The sequence below is a fragment of the Monosiga brevicollis genome, genomic scaffold (genome assembly GCF_000002865.3).
Source record: "Monosiga brevicollis MX1 MONBRscaffold_2 genomic scaffold, whole genome shotgun sequence".
Taxonomy (NCBI): Eukaryota; class Choanoflagellata; order Craspedida; family Salpingoecidae; genus Monosiga; species Monosiga brevicollis.
The window spans coordinates 883,124-898,672 of record NW_001865039.1 but is presented as its reverse complement, the minus strand read 5'-3'; the positions used below and the strand labels follow the sequence as shown (position 1 = coordinate 898,672).

At 56.0% G+C, this 15,549-nt stretch overlaps 2 protein-coding genes across 2 annotated transcripts in view; one reads left to right on the top strand and one right to left on the bottom strand.

Moving 5' to 3' along the window:
- Nucleotides 1-9,458: 9,458 nt before the first annotated feature.
- On the top strand, nucleotides 9,459-10,088 carry MONBRDRAFT_13374 (uncharacterized protein; the record flags this gene model as incomplete). Its single annotated transcript, XM_001742546.1, has 1 exon — nucleotides 9,459-10,088. A coding segment is annotated over one exon (630 nt), but the record flags the coding sequence as incomplete, so codon positions are not given.
- A 3,567-nt stretch (nucleotides 10,089-13,655) lies between these two features.
- MONBRDRAFT_4895 (uncharacterized protein) overlaps nucleotides 13,656-15,549 on the bottom strand; it is a gene marked incomplete at both ends in the record, with an annotated part of 4,176 nt that continues 2,282 nt past the window's right edge. The window contains 2 exons of the mRNA XM_001742091.1: nucleotides 13,656-14,818; nucleotides 15,338-15,506. Of these exons, the coding sequence (XP_001742143.1) occupies nucleotides 13,656-14,818; nucleotides 15,338-15,506 (1,332 nt within the window). The remainder of the gene's footprint in view (nucleotides 14,819-15,337; nucleotides 15,507-15,549) is intronic.

Below are 15,549 nucleotides of genomic sequence, written 5' to 3'. Positions count from 1 at the left end.
TAAAAATTTTGCTCTTGTTCGTCCGTGGCATTGTTTTCCTTCTTGTGACCTTCCGCGTATGTTTTTATCACTCCGGCTTTACACCAGCTTGATTCGCTTTGCCGTCCAGGACAAGCGCTTGTTAGGCGAGTAACACTCTGACCAGACACTCACCCACCTATCAACGTAATTGACTCGAATGCAAGATTTCATGAGTGGTGCCAGCGCTGGGGAAATACTACGTGTTGCTCTTGAAAGATATGTCCACTTTGATCATGCAGGACAACCCTGGAAGCCTTGCTCGACATGTGCTCGTTTTCTCAACCCCTCCCCCGCGCCCTTTCGAGATACCGTCTCCATTTCGGCGGCAGGCAAAGTAGATTGCCTTGGCCGTGTACATTTGCCGAAACGCTTGACTTCTGAATTCACAATCGAGAAAAAAAATGCGCTCACACCAAAAAGAACAAAAAAAAACTGGAAGTGAGCGCAACCACCCGACCCGGTCGGGGGCAACGCCAGAAAAAAAAGGAGGCCGTCGGCCTTATTCGGCATCCACTAGTGTCTCGTCTGCCGTTGTATCAAGAGCCGATCCATCCGTGGCACGCTCGTCGGCTTTGTCGTCTTTCTTGTCACTTTTCCGTGCTCGCTTCGCCGCCTTGCTGGCGTGATACTCTGTGACGACAAATCCACGTTAAGTTGAGGGTGTGCAAACACACCATGCCTTCACGAGAGGCGGAAATAGCAAGAGCGAGCACGCACCTTCTTTGGCTCTTTGTAGCTCAGGGACAAACTGGGGAAACTCAATCTCTTCCATGCTATCCACGATATCTTGTCCACTGATGGTCTTGCGCCCCTTCTCACGTGCAATGTCATTCGCCCTATGCAATGACAACACAGGCCCCAGCCCCAAAGAAAAGATGAGAACAAGTGTAAAAGGCGGTCCAAAGCGTGTGAAGCACGCCACGCAGTGCCCTAGGGGCGCTGTCGTCCATCCCCGCCTGTTGATGCCCCATTGCAGAGGCAACAAGGGAGAGGTGCATTAAGAGCACTTCAAACAAGTCGGGTTTGGGATACGAACATGGCTGTGACATAGGACACAAACACACGAGCCGCGACGGTAGTCGCTAGTCGTGCATCGCGTGAGATGGCAATGCCATCTGGAAGCTATGGCGACAGGCCGACACCATGATGAGAGCGTCGAAGCCACAATGCTGGCGAGGTCCACGTTTGTGCGGGAGCTTACAGATCGTTTGATGATGCGGTTCACAACGGCGCGTGGAAGCTAAGCATTAGAGCCCATGGAGGTCATGGCAACATCTCATAGTGAGTCGCTCACGGGCAAACTGCCGAGGTCAGCGCAGAAGAAGACAAGCCGGCCATCATCACACCTCAAGATCGTCCGCCATGATAATGTTAAAAAAAAAAAAAACGAGTGGGGCAGCAACTCTTCCTGGAACAGGAACAACAGTCGTCAAGAGTCTGAGATTGCCCACGACAACGTGTTCGACTCAGCCTCAGCCTGGTCCGCCACCAACCAGTTGCACGCTGGAGCAAACTTGTGTTAAGATCATACGCTCACTCCTCAAGTCACAACCGACGCTGTTTTGTCCGTGAGGCTGCCCACTTACAAAAAGAGAACGTAACGGTCAAGTGCAGTCCAAACACACACAACAAAGTTTCTGCTTGATGTGATGTTGCCTTCTCTTTTTCGTAAGCTTTGCTTTTGACATGTGAACGTGAAGGATCAATGCTAGGGTCGCTTAAATCAATTTCAATCATCACTTCATAACTTCATCAATGTAAATGCCCGGCGCCAGCTCCGTACATGCCCACGAACACGCACACACACGGACAGTTTGCCTGGCCATCCAAATCTTAACATGCATGCCAGCGCTAGGCGATATCCTGTCTCCAACCATCATCAAAGTGCGCCGCACCAGCAAAACAACAAGGTAACGCTAAAACTCATACTTTTTGATGCGCGGCTTGTTGCCAACGTGCATGCAAGCGCACGAGCCGGAGGTTGGCCATGACTGCCAGTGCAGCTGTGCGAAAGCGGGCTACGCCGCGGGATTTTGTACCATCTGTCTTGGCCTCTCCTGTGGCCTGTGAACGAGAGTGACTGCCAATTCGAGCAAGCTCGCGCAGAGTCAGAGCCTGACAGTCCTGAAAACCGCCAAGCAGCAAGAGAAGGTACTGTTTCTGAAAGACAAGTGCCTTCCTAAAGCTCTCGGCTCGATGAAACTTTAAGAAGTACTCGCGAAGCTGGCGCGTCAACGCCTCTTGCTTTTGAGCCGAAGGGTCGGCTCCTGTCAGACCGCTCGTACTAGATGGCATCTGGTTGTGTCGAGTATTTTCCACGGCTTGAAGCCGGTGACGTAGCTCATCGGCGTTACGGCGCTCCGTGGCCAGCTCATCCAAAGCATGATCAAGAGCCCGCTCCAACCGCCTGGCTTCCTCCCAAAGTTCAGTGACAGTGGTAGGGTTGCGTCCCCACTCTGTGCCAGCCGGTTGAGGTGCAGTGGCCTGTACCGATGTCTGCGCCTGCTGCTCCAACTCAGCCACCCTTGAAGTGGCATGACGCAGATCGCATTGCATCTGAGCAGCCGCAGCGGTTGCTTGGGCATGCTCTCGCGTGGCCTTGGCCTCGAGCTTATGCAGCGCAAGCTCCAACTCACGCTCCCGTTCAGTCGATCCCGTGGCCATCGCAGAGGTGTGGGCAGAGACCGTCGCCAGTTGCAAACGTAGGGAGCTGCACTCATGTTCAACCCGACTCAAGGCTTGCGTTGCAGTTTCCAAGCGCTGGACAGTGCCTGCAAGCTCGGCATCCCTATCCGCGAGACGCTGGGTACAGGCACTCAGCTCATGGTCTCGCGCCACCAAGCGATGCTCGGCATCCATCGTGCTCTGTTCTTGTGCGGCAAGGCGTGTTGATAGGTCGGACAACGCCTGGGCATCACAGTTACAGCCACCAAGCACATTCATGAGAGGCTGTCAGGACAAAGAAGAGAGACAGTCGAGACAAAGAAGAGAGACAGACAAGTCGATAACTCATGTGAGGCTTTGATAGCCTCCAGCAATAGTGGTATGCACACAATTCGGGGCTTACCTTGACCAGTTGTTCGTTGCGTGCTAGAAGCTGTTGCATGGTCTCGCCGTGCAAGTGGGTCTGGGACGCGGTCAAACCAACAGACTCTCCAGAGTCACCGCGCTGCTGGCGACGAAGTGCAGCCAAAAGTTGTTGTGCATCACGAGCCTCGTGCACGACGGTGTCTAAAAGATTTGCAACCGGCCACCCCGTACTGGTTGCCGTCACATCAACTGGGCGTGTCGAATCCACAAACACTCGTGGATGCCTGTCTGCATCCGTGTAATTTGTGACCTCTTGGGAGCCACCAGGGGGCACGACGGGGTTGGACTCGTGTGCATCATTCAGCAGGCGAACGATGATCGCTGCCTGACGATTGGTGGTGCTGCTGAGTTCTTCAAAAATGCGTTCGTAGCGCGAGAGCTCGGCCCGAACGGGGCGAACATCACTCGACTGCAGCTGTGAAGCCGTCAATTGCTCGTCCTGGCCCCGCACAAACTCCTCAAGTGTTGGCATGCGCAATTGGGCCGCCTCGTCCGGCAAGACCTGTTGCAGATTTTCTGCGACAGCAAGCGGTTTTGCCAGGCGAGTGCGCACCTGACAGCGTATGTCGGCCAGCTCGGCTTTGAGCGCTGCCAGCTCTTGATGCCGCCGTTGCAACTGAGCCACCTGTTCCATGGCTTCGTCGCGCTCTCTTCGAACGCTGGCTAGCTCCTTTGCCAACTTTGTGGCTGGTTCCGAAACGTCGGCCCCACTTGACCTTGGGCCTTGTGTCTTCAGCGATTCAAGTTCATGACGCTGAAGTTCGATCGTGCGCAGCCAGTCTCGTTGATCCTCTTGCTGACTCGACAATGCAGCGACCAGCAGGCGGCTGCCCTCATGGCAAGCTACTCCCAACATGCAAGCAAAGGCGATCCCGTCAAAGGATTCCAAAAATATGAGTAAAAAATAAAAGAATGAACAAAACATAATTGTGGATGAGCAGCATACAAAAGCAGGCGTGAATGGTCAGCCGCGATAGAAAGGAGAGGAAAAAAAGAAGAGAAAACAACCGGGGGCGGGGCAGAAAGGAAAATGGGGTAACACACACACACACACACACACACACACAAGCGAGCATCAGCCGCAAATGAGCAACATCCAGCAAATGCCAAGTAACTCACCGCCAACGAGCGACTGCACCAAAGCACGTGGGTCGCTATCAGAGGGCTCTGGCGCCAGACCCAACTCTTGCAAATCGGCGTCCATCACCAATTGCAGCATTTTGTGAAGCGCAGTCAGCTGTTTTTGCAGTGCTTCAAGGAGCATGGCTCGATCCTCGGCCACACACGCCAACTCCATGTCCAAGCCCTCAATGGTGGCCAGCATGTCATCCAGCTGAAGCTGGCGCTCCTGGCCCGTTCGCCGGCCCCGGCTGTCCTGCAGATTTTGCACTCGTGAGGCAGTCTCTTGAGCTTCCAGAGCTGTTGCTCTAGCACTTGTGGCGTCCCGTTGCGCCTCCAGCGCCGCACGCTGTCGCTGTTCCGCAAGGTATGTCTGATCATGCACACGCTGAAGCAAACCTTCAAGCTCTGTCTCAAGCTGGCGCCGTGCAATCTCAAACTGGAGGCGATTGTGCGCAATTTTACCCATTATCTCATCTTCAGGCAGCCCATGCACAGCCTCGACTTCGGTCAGTACAGCCCGCATGGCGGGCATAAGATGCAGTAGAGCCTGGAAGGGTTCTTCCGGCGGCAAGTCCTGCAGCACAAGCGCCAGTGGCTCCTCCAAAGCAGCACAAGTTCGCAGGGACTCGGCGAGGCTCCGCAACACAGCGCGTGTTCGCTGTGCTTCGTCACGAGTGTCATGCAATTCATTTTCAGCATGCCTGAGAGCCGTCTGAGCATCATGCAACTCTTGCAAAAGGCTCTGCACTTGCACGTGGCTCTCCGCGATAATAGCTTGCACCTGAGACACGTCTAGATCTGGCATGGCTGCTTGGGCGGCTAGCTGATGAAGTGCTGATTCGTGTGCGTCGCGGAGCGCCTGGTATGCTAGTCGCAGTTCGTTTGCCTGGTCGCTACAGCGGCGGTTATCTGACCGCAGGGTGTCCACACGAGCGCGCTCCTCCGCCAGGGCCAAACGAAGCGTCTTGCACTCGCCCTGTGTGCTCTCCAAGGCTCTCTGGGCGTCGACCAATGCTTCAGAGAACGGCTGGCCGGCTTTTATATTCGCAAGACCTTGGGTGGACAAAGCCTCACTTTCACCACGGCTCTGTGCCTGCTCCAAGGCCGTGTACCGCTCTTGCATCTCCACCAGCTCACGCTGATGCTGACGAGCAACGTCATTGCTTGCGCTTTCCAAAAGACTCAACTCCTGACGCATGACGTCCCTTTCCTTTCGAATGTCTGCGATCTGCTGGGCATGCTGGTGGACGGTCTCTGTAGCGTCTGCCAGCTGAGACTCGAGATCCGCAATCTGCGCCCGTTGCGCCTTTTCCAGTACAACCTGGTTGGATAGTTCCTCGCGAGTGTTCTCGAGGTCCTGCTGTGCGCTTTGAAGCTTGGCCTCAAACTCAGAGCGGGTTGATTGCAGCGCCATTCGAGCCGCCTCGAGCTCCTTTTGCAGACCTTCAACTCGATGCCTTTCCCTGTCAACCGCTGCAGTAGTGGCCGCGGAAGCTGCTTCTTCTTGTTGCAACAAGATGTTGTCCCTTTGGGCTTGCTGTTGCTGTAAGTGGGCTAGCTCCTGCTCGGCTGTGCGGCGGGCCAGCTTTTCCTCTGTCAAAATTGCTTGCACCTTCTCCATCTTTTGTTGTTGGTCTTGCAATTCGCCAAAAGTGCGCTCCTGGGCTTCGGTGGCCTTGATCGTCCGACTTTCCAGGTCCATGAGGTGCTGTTTGTACTTTTCTTTTTTGGTGAGGCACACCTTGAGATCGTGGCGCAAAGACCGCTCAGTCTCTTTCTGTGCCTCCTGCTCTTCACGCAGTTTTGCAATTTGCTTGTTGCCAATGGCTTGAGCATGGCCCAGCAGCACTTGCAGGGCTGGCACAGAAACGTGCTGGAGACCCACCACCAGTGTCTGCGGAATCAAGCCTTGATCCGTGGCCGTGCGTGCCTGAAAGAAACCATCCGCATCCGCGTCGCCGACGAGCAAAAATATGTCACCCACACGAAATGTGAGCTCACGCTCGGCGCCATCGCGATTGCGAGACTCAACCTCGGGCGTGTAGTCGGCTAGCGCAATGCAAAATTGTGAGTGCTGAAAACTAAACTCCATTTCCTCCTCAAGTGATTTCAGGCGAGCTTCGGTATTGTGTAGCCGCTCACGCAGCTCCTGCACACTTTCATGGTCGACCAGCGTGGGCCTCGGCTCTGCTTGATCTATGGTGCCAAGCGCCTCGAGAGATGGTGCTGCTGCCTCCTTGAGTCGAGACTCCTCCAAGGCCTTTTTCAACGCTGCCTCGGTGACCTCATGTTCCTTTAACAAGGTTGACTGCTCATGAACCCGACTGCGCAGCTGCTGCAGCTCGTTGGGTCGTTCTGCGCCGCTGAGGGCCGATGCGCTCGTTGCAGCTCGAGCCCACGCTGCGAGCACCCCTGCCACACGGGCCGCCACAGACATCGCACCGGCCGCATCGGATCCGACCTGGTCAGCAGCAGGTCCATCGGATGTGATCTCAGCTTCAGATTGCATTTCGCTTGCACTTGCAGTCGAGGGTGGTAGATGAGGACAGGGCCACTGATCCAGAGAAATCACAATGGCATTGAGCTGCTCTTGTGCATTCTTCAGCTCCTGCTGCTCTTTTGCCCGTTCCTTTTCAAGCATTGCATATTGGTGCTGAGTTTGGTCATGGGCCAGCTCGGCTGCATGTGCTACTTGCTTCAGGTTTGCACATTGTTTCTCCAAGGCAACAAGATCCGCTTCTCGGGCCTTGAGGTGTGCCTCCAATTGCACTGTGCTCGCCTGTGCGTCTTGCATTTGAGCCCGCAGCTCCTGATGAGTGGCTTCCTTGGCTCGGATCATCGTGTTAATGTCCTGGATTTGCTGATACAGATCACGTTGTGTGTTCACCGAGTGGTCGAGTTGGACCTGCAGTGAGTTATTTTCACGCTTTGCCTGCTCCAGCTCACCAAGACGAGCGTTCAAGAGGCTCTGGGAGTCTTCAAGGCGCAGCTGGAGCTCCTCTATCCTGACATTGGACCCCTGAGCTGCCGCGGCCAACTCCTCCAGATGACGCTTTTGCTTGATAAGGCGGGCTACCTCGTTGTCAAGGCTCTCGTTTTGCTCAAGTAAACTTTGGAGTTGTGTTCGATGCACTTGCTCGAGTGCCTGCATCGTTCGAATGCTCCCGTCCAGCTCCGAACGCGCCTCGGCCAGCCGTCGCACAAGAATTGATGAATGCTCCAACTCAGCACCCCGCTTCGCCCGACGCGCAGCGTCCAAGTCCAAGCCAACCACCACATGATCCTTGAGCTCGTCTTGATGCTTGGCACGCGCCGAGTGGCTTTCCACCAATGTAGCATGTCGCTGTTGCAGCTCGGCATGTTTGTGCTCGAGCGTGAAGAGTTTAACTTTGAAGCTCTCCAAGGAAGCTGTCAAGTCATCACGCTCGCGGGCCGCCTGACTAGCTTCAAAAGCCAAACGTTGGAGCTCAGCCTGCTCTTCCCCCGCACTTGTCGACGCCTCGAGCGCCGAGCGAAGCTTCTCAGCCTCAAGTGTGGCCTTTTTCGTGGTGTCCTCGGCGTCCTCTAGTTGCCTTTGAAGCTGCACAGACGATTGTTGTTCCCGCTGCAATTGCTGGCTTAATTGCTGTATGTTGGCTTCCATTTCTGTCAATGTAGATTGTGCTTGCCCTTGAAAATTTTCAAGCTCGTTGCAGGTGGCAGTCAACACCGATACTTTTGCCAACTTGTCCGCATTATCAGCCCTCATTTCTTCAAGATCCTCCCTCAGCTGCTCGATTTCGAGATGGGCCGTGTCGTTGTCGCGGCGCAATGCCTTTTCGCGCTGGTCGGCACTCTGTTGATCCAACAACAACTCGGCCAGGCGTGCCTTAAAGTCCTCGATCTGGCGCTCCAAGTCAGCTTGGTGATCCCGAGAACGAGAGAGGGAGTCGAATAACTGCCCATTTTCGTTTTGGACTTGCACCAGATCGAGGCGACTGCTCTCGGCGTCATGATCATGCTCGTCCAATGCTGATTCTAGCTTTGCGTAGCGATCATGTGATGCAGCAAGACGAGCCTGAAGCTCGCTGTTTGCCTTTCGTAATGACTCGACCTCATCAAGAAGTGACTGAGACAAATCGCTGTCGGCGATGGCTTGAGGGCCACGCGAAACATGGAGCGGTGCGTGATGATGGCTCTTGTGATGACGATACTTGAGATGCCGTGCAAAGTCCTCCAAATCGAGACCGGAGAGCTGTTTCCGATTGAGGGCTGTGAACAAGCTTGTCGCGTCAGCGGAGGGCAGTTCGCGTAGAGTCGGCAGCTGCTTCAGAAGATGAGCAAACTCCCCCTGATCCAAAAGACCATCATCATTGCCATCGAAGCGCGCAAAAACGTCTCGAGCACGCATTTTCTCTTCAGCCATAAGATCCATGACAGCCTCGAGCCAAGCCTCCATGAGGTCAAGAGTATGATCTCGATCAGCGCCTTCCAAGTCTTGATCGGCAACCAATAACAATGACCGGTCAATCAGAGGGGGTGCGTGCGACGAGGGTGCTGAAATGTGTGACGTGTGGGCGCGATGGCCCTTGGGGTTGCTCTCAGCAACGCCCGAGACATCGTCAACTCTCGATCTGCCCTCATTCATCAAATGAGACTTGACCTGCTCGTGTGCCTCGCGCAGTTGAACATGTAATTGCTCTTTGGCGCGGAGTGCCTCATCCACCTCACGTTGAGACGCCAATGTTGCTTCTTGGGCTTGAGCCAAAGCGATCCCATGGTCGAATAGCTTGCTCTCTGCAATGTCCAGTCGTCCACGGAGATTGCGTAGTTCATCACTTGCAGCAATGGCTTGCGCATCACGAAGTTGATCCTTGGCATGAGCATCACTCAGCTCGCTCTGCAGACGCGACACCTCGCTCTCCAGCACGGACGTTGCATTGCCGTGTTGTGTGCGGGCCGCATCCAGCTCACTCTGCAGTCGCAACACCTCGCCTTCCAGCTCCGCCTTGGCCGTCTCCAGCTCGGACGTTGCTTGCCGTGTTGTGTGCGGGCCGCATCCAGCTCACTCTGCAGTCGCAACACCTCGCCTTCCAGCTCCGCCTTGGCCGTCTCCAGCTCGGACGTTGTTTCGCCGTGTTGCGCGCGGGCCGCATCCAGCTCGCTCTGCAGTCGCGACACCTCGCTCTCCAGCTCCGCCTTGGCTGTCTCCAGCTCGGACGTTGCATTGCCATGTTGTGTGCGGGCCGCATCCAGCTCACTCTGCAGTCGCAACACCTCGCCTTCCAGCTCCGCCTTGGCCGTCTCCAGCTCGGACGTTGTTTCGCCGTGTTGCGTGCGGGCCGCATCCAGCTCACTCTGCAGTCGCAACACCTCGCCTTCCAGCTTCGCCTTGGCCGTCTCCAGCTCGGACGTTGTTTCGCCGTGTTGCGCGCGGGCCGCATCCAGCTCGCTCTGCAGTCGCGACACCTCGCTCTCCAGCTCCGCCTTGGCTGTCTCCAGCTCGGACGTTGCATTGCCATGTTGTGTGCGGGCCGCATCCAGCTCACTCTGCAGTCGCAACACCTCGCCTTCCAGCTTCGCCTTGGCCGTCTCCAGCTCGGACGTTGATGCGCCATGTTGCGCGCGGGCCGCATCCAGCTCACTCTGCAGTCGCAACACCTCGCCTTCCAGCTTCGCCTTGGCCGTCTCCAGCTCGGACGTTGTTTCGCCGTGTTGCGCGCGGGCCGCATCCAGCTCGCTCTGCAGTCGAGACACCTCGCTCTCTAGCTCGGACGTTGATGCGCCATGTTGCGTGCGGGCCGCATCCAGCTCGCTCTGCAGTCGCGACACCTCGCCTCCAGCTCCGCCTTGGCCGTCTCCAGCTCGGACGTTGATGCGCCATGTTGCGCGCGGGCCGCATCCAGCTCGCTCTGCAGTCGCGACACCTCGCCTTCCAGCTCCGCCTTGGCCGTCTCCAGCTCGGACGTTGTTTCGCCGTGTTGCGCGCGGGCCGCATCCAGCTCGCTCTGCAGTCGAGACACCTCGCTCTCTAGCTCGGACGTTGATGCGCCATGTTGCGTGCGGGCCGCATCCAGCTCGCTCTGCAGTCGCGACACCTCGCTCTCCAGCTCCGCCTTGGCCGTCTCCAGCTCGGACGTTGATGCGCCATGTTGCGCGCGGGCCGCATCCAGCTCGCTCTGCAGTCGCGACACCTCGCTCTCCAGCTCCGCCTTGGCCGTCTCCAGCTCGGACGTTGATGCGCCATGTTGCGCGCGGGCCGCATCCAGCTCGCTCTGCAGTCGCGACACCTCGCCTTCCAGCCCCGCCTTGGCATCTTCAAATCCATGCTCAGCACCTGCCATTGCTGTGCGAAGTTGGCGAATTTCTTCCTCATACTGTGCAGCGCTGGCGACGCTCGCTGTTTTAGACTCTTCCAGCTCGCGTTGCAACTCATGCACCTCCGTTTCGTATTTCTGAGATTGCTCTGAGACATTCAACTCAAGCCTCTTAAGTTGTGCCTCAAAAGCCTCAGACTCCCTCTTCAAGTGTTCGTTGCTCTTCGTCAGACCATGCGCGTCTGATTGAGCAGCTTGCAACTCCTCCTGCAGAAGGGCACGCTCAGCTGTGACTTCTTCCAAATCGGCATTTGCTTGTTCCAAAGCACTTCGCGTTGCTTCCAAATCACTTGTGAGAGACTCAGAGTGTTCGACATATGGCACATGGGCTTGCCACTGCTCTAAATAGTCGCGGAGGAGGTTCATAGCATCTTGCCGAAGACGCTCCACCTGCTCGTCTTTGACAGCCTCTAGGTCAGTATCAACCTCTGTGCGCTCCGCTACCAAGTGAATTTGTGCATGAACCCCCTCGATGGCATCACGGAGCTCTGAAATCTCATCACGGAGCTCATCCAGAGTTGATTCATAGGCCTGCAACTCGTCGCCCGCCAAAGCAAGCTCACGATCGGATGTTGTGGCCAGACGCAACCGCATGCTCTTGGCCTCCTGTCGCAACTCATCGCGTTCCGAATGAAGAGATTGACAGTACAGGGCCAGCTGTCGAATATCGTCTGAGCTAGCCGTGCGCAAAGCAGCATCGGTCAGCATCTCCAGCCGCTGCAGACCATGACTGTCGGGAGTTGCCAGAACACCACGTGCTGGATTTGGCAAGCTCGCCCATTCCCCGGGATTTCCGGGGGTGCCAGGTGCTGAATTGGCAGATAAAACTTGCTGCACGTGAGCGGGAAGTGCACGCATGGGTGTTTGCGGTGGCTCGGGCCCTGTGGCGCCCTCAACGGTGACTGGGACCATAGAATCTTGCGGTGTTGCACCTGCACTGGCGTCCATGTCAGATGACCAGTCATCGTCCTGGCGTGCCTCCTCAATGAGGGATTTAATGTGCCCAATAATGAGTTTGCAGTGCTCATGTTGCTCCTTCGCCTCATCCGCCGGAGCACCCTGGCCCTCGAGCGCCTTAATAATCCGATATGTTGCCTTAAAGCGACGGCGTTCTTCCTCTAACGCTTCAGAAAGCTCGGCCAAAGACTTAAAAGGCAGCTCATCCAGGCGTTGCAACTCCTACAATTTGCACGACCAGCAGGGCAAGAAGATGTGGTCCGAGCTGGAATGAGACAAGACCTCAGAACAAAAATGGTCCAGAATACCTGACGCTATGCAGCACAAAGTTGCAAAGGCTGGGCCTAGCAAAGAGCAAACGCACTTTGGCATGCATTTTTGCACGCAAGGATGCAAAGCGCTGCCGGTCGGTCACTTCCTCGCGAGCGTCCTTGCTTGAGACCTGATTGCATGACGATGACATTGGAGCTGGTGAGAGTACATGATATCATCAACAAAACACCAAAATGCTTTGAGATGGGACGCCTGAATACGACGCACAGTTTTCATCGCAAAGGCAGCATCGCTAATGCGTTCCTCGCGCAGCTGATCAGATTGAAGCCGTCGCAGCACTTGCTCTGTCATACGTTCAGACTAAAGACACGTCAATGAGCGGAAGCATTAATCGAGCGCATGATCCTTCGCGTGCTTTGATTTTGAGAAGCAAGGCGGGCAGGCAACAAATTCCCTCTCGCCCCTGTCTTCATGTACATGGAACTGAGGCGCAACAAGGAATTGGCAATGAAATACCGTGTAGCTGTCTGCATCAGGCGAAGAGGGACCGGACTCTCTCTCACTACCCGGTCCTGAGAGGGCATCATTGTCGGCGCTGTGTGGCTTGGTGGGTATGGCATCCACGTTCATGTACTCGTGGTATGCCGAGTGATCAGATGCTGCCGAGCTTGAGTCAGGGTATGCGGGATCAGCATCGCTATCCTGTGTAGCTGATCCCGCGTCTGACTGATAATGACCACTGCTGCCCGCTGGTGACCCCTCGGGGGTAGCATAAGCCGATGAGTTGTGATCGCCCGAGGGTTCCGCAGGCACGCCCTCACTCAGTTGAGCTGAAGGCTTCTTGGTGCGCGCACGGGTCTTGTTGCGAAACTTTTTCAGCCGCTGTGCGCCCGCCGCCTTGGCGGCAGCCTTTGCAGCTGCGTCAAGATCGTCGGACATGCCCACGAGTGTTCCTCAACACTGAATCAAAGGCCCATGCCCCCTGCAGGATGCCGTCTGTGGGATGATCGGGGAGCCGAGCGAGCGCGAATGTTGAGGCTGAAAATTCAGCAGGTCGGCCACTGAAAAAGGGAGGGCAACAAAGGGCGAAGATGAAATTGAGCAAAGTACGAGCAACAGTAAGCTTTGAGACTTGGATATGATCGGTCGTATTGGGAGGGGCAGGGATGGCAGGCAACCGCACAGTCGCACAAGGTCCATGGGGTCTGAAGAAGCGGTTGGGACGGGGGTCGATCGGCCCCAGATCATTGGGATAATCAAAAACCTACCATGAGAAAACCAAGCTTTGACTTGACCAACGCCCTTGGCATTGAAGCGGGCCCCTGTACCCGGGGCCCAGCCAATTGACGCTGCCCAGCCGACCGGAAAAGATGAGAGCCCGCCGCCACAGCAGGAGGTGCGGAGAGAAGAAAGAAAGCAAAAAGTGTGAGAGAGAGAAAAAAAAAAAAAAAAACGGGCAGCGGTTCAGAGAGGAGGACAGGGCGTGAAACAAAGGACTGGGATATTTGACTCGAAACCAAGGGAATTCAGAGGCTTGAAAGAACGCGCTTGCAAACTATTTTGGGAAGAAAAGAGAAAAAACTGATGTTGTGTGAACAAGTGTTGTCAACAATTTACACCAACAGAGAGCTCCCAAAGGAAGGCTTTGGTTCGTTTTGGATAGGCGGGGGGCGAGCGGGGATGGGAACAGGAAGCGAGAGCGGGCCGAGTTCTTCAACAACAATTGAGACTTGATGATGGATGATACATGGATTGACAAGACCAGGATTTGCATAAAAACACTGTTTGGGCAGCTCTGCTTGCCCCAAAGCAGGTCAATAAGCTTGGGCGTACAGTCTACATGAAATCCACGGCACGGGGTCGGGGCCGAGCCTGTTGAGCAGTGGAGGAAGGCGCCGACGTTTCTTTGGGTACGGGAGGGCGGGCAGGAGCCGATTCCGAGTGAGGAGAACGTCTGCCTTGAAGAGCTGCCACACCGCCTGCGTTGCGCAATTTTTCTAGCAGGAGGCGATCCTGAGCACGTGAGGTGGCCTCATCCTCGCTTTCTGAGCTCTCATGATTGGTACTAGCGGCCCTTCGGCGGCTGCTTTTGCCACTTTTGTGTCGCTCATGGCGGTGGCGGTGGCTGCGATCGTCGTCCTTGTGCTTCTTGGACTTTTTGCTCTTGCGCTCACGTTTATCCTTGCTTTTCTTGAGTTTGTGGAGAAGATCCTCGCGCGGCGCTTCAACCCAATCATCCTCGTCGTGTGTGCCGAGGTGCTGCAAACTGATTTCCAATTTGTCGGAGGTGGCTCGGACCACAGGCACAGCGAGGCCTGTAGCTAAGGGGTGGTGGGACTGCAGCGTCAACCGCGGCGCCTCCTGGGCGGCACGCCGCTGCGAGGCTTTGACGTAGACGGGTTTACTGGCGTCTGGGTCGGCGCGAGCCTCAGGAGCGGTTGGAGGTGGGGTGATCCCTAGATTTGGTGACCCATGACCAAGCTTAGAAGGTGCTGAACTAGTGCTGGGAGCAATTGCAGTCACCTCTAGGCCTTGTCCCCCTCCACCGCTGGCCGCTTGCTGTGCCGAAGGTTGAGCTGCCGCTGGTGCCTGAACCTGTGCCTGCGATTCCACTTGTGGCTGTTCCAATTCATTGCCCTTTGCTTCAGTTACAGTGTCCTCGTCATCATCCTCATCCTCATCGGAGCTGGCATCGAAGACAGCAGCAAAAAGATCGACCGCGGGCCGAGGTGGCAAGCGCTCGAGCTCTGCCTGGGCTTCGTGTTCGATGGCCTCTCGCTCGGCAGTTGAGGAGAGTGCCGCGGCACGAGCCGGCTGCGGAGGGGCTTCGCGCATTTGAGCCTGCTGCGCCGTCTGATCTTGACGCACATCGGCCTGCGCTTGCCGAGTCTGCTCGGCTGAGGCTGCTGCGGTCAAGCCGGCAGCGACCAACGTGTCCGCATCCAAACGGCCGACATCATCCCATCGACTCTTTCGGCGATTTCCACGGTCCTGGTCCTCTGCAACGACACCAACAATGCCAGACTATCGGGCAGTGTGCGAGGGTGATGCACCCAAATGGCCGAGTTCCAGCATTAGCATCTAGAAATGGCTTGCCCAAATGCTAACCCAGAACAGGGGCAATGTCTGGGCGATGAAAGGCAGAATCTTACCTTGGGATAGGGGTCTGCCAAGTTGAAACGGCGGCAGAGAAGGCGATGGGGATGCCACTCAACCTCACGCCGGGTGAGCTTCCCAAACATCTTCATTTTTGCCTGAGGGTCCCAACAAGCAGCGCGTCGTGACCAATACGCCGCTTGTCACAAGGTATGTTGACATCGGGAAACCTACGGCTGTTTGGCGATCGCTTTGTTGTTGACTTTCTTCTGCCTCGCGCTCGGCCAGCTCTTCGCGTGCACTGCCTAATTCTCCCACGATCAGATCAGAGCGCAAACAAGGCCCGCCGCCACATGAGCCCATTGCCAATTCAAAGCATAATCTGTTTCCGGCCGAAGATGCTTGGGGAAAACTAGGCTGACCTGGCTCAGTGTTCTTGGTCGCAGGTTGGAATCGAAGAGCCATCACGCGAGATAGGGGTTTGTAGAGACGTTTGGCTTGTTGAAATTCACGCAATTCATTGTCGTGGTCAATGGCGCTGTGGTGCCGTGCACGCACGGGATGCCCTCGCATATAGGCTTCATACCGCCGCTGTTTGTTTGTTTGTTTCGGGGGGGGGGGGGGGGGGGTTTTA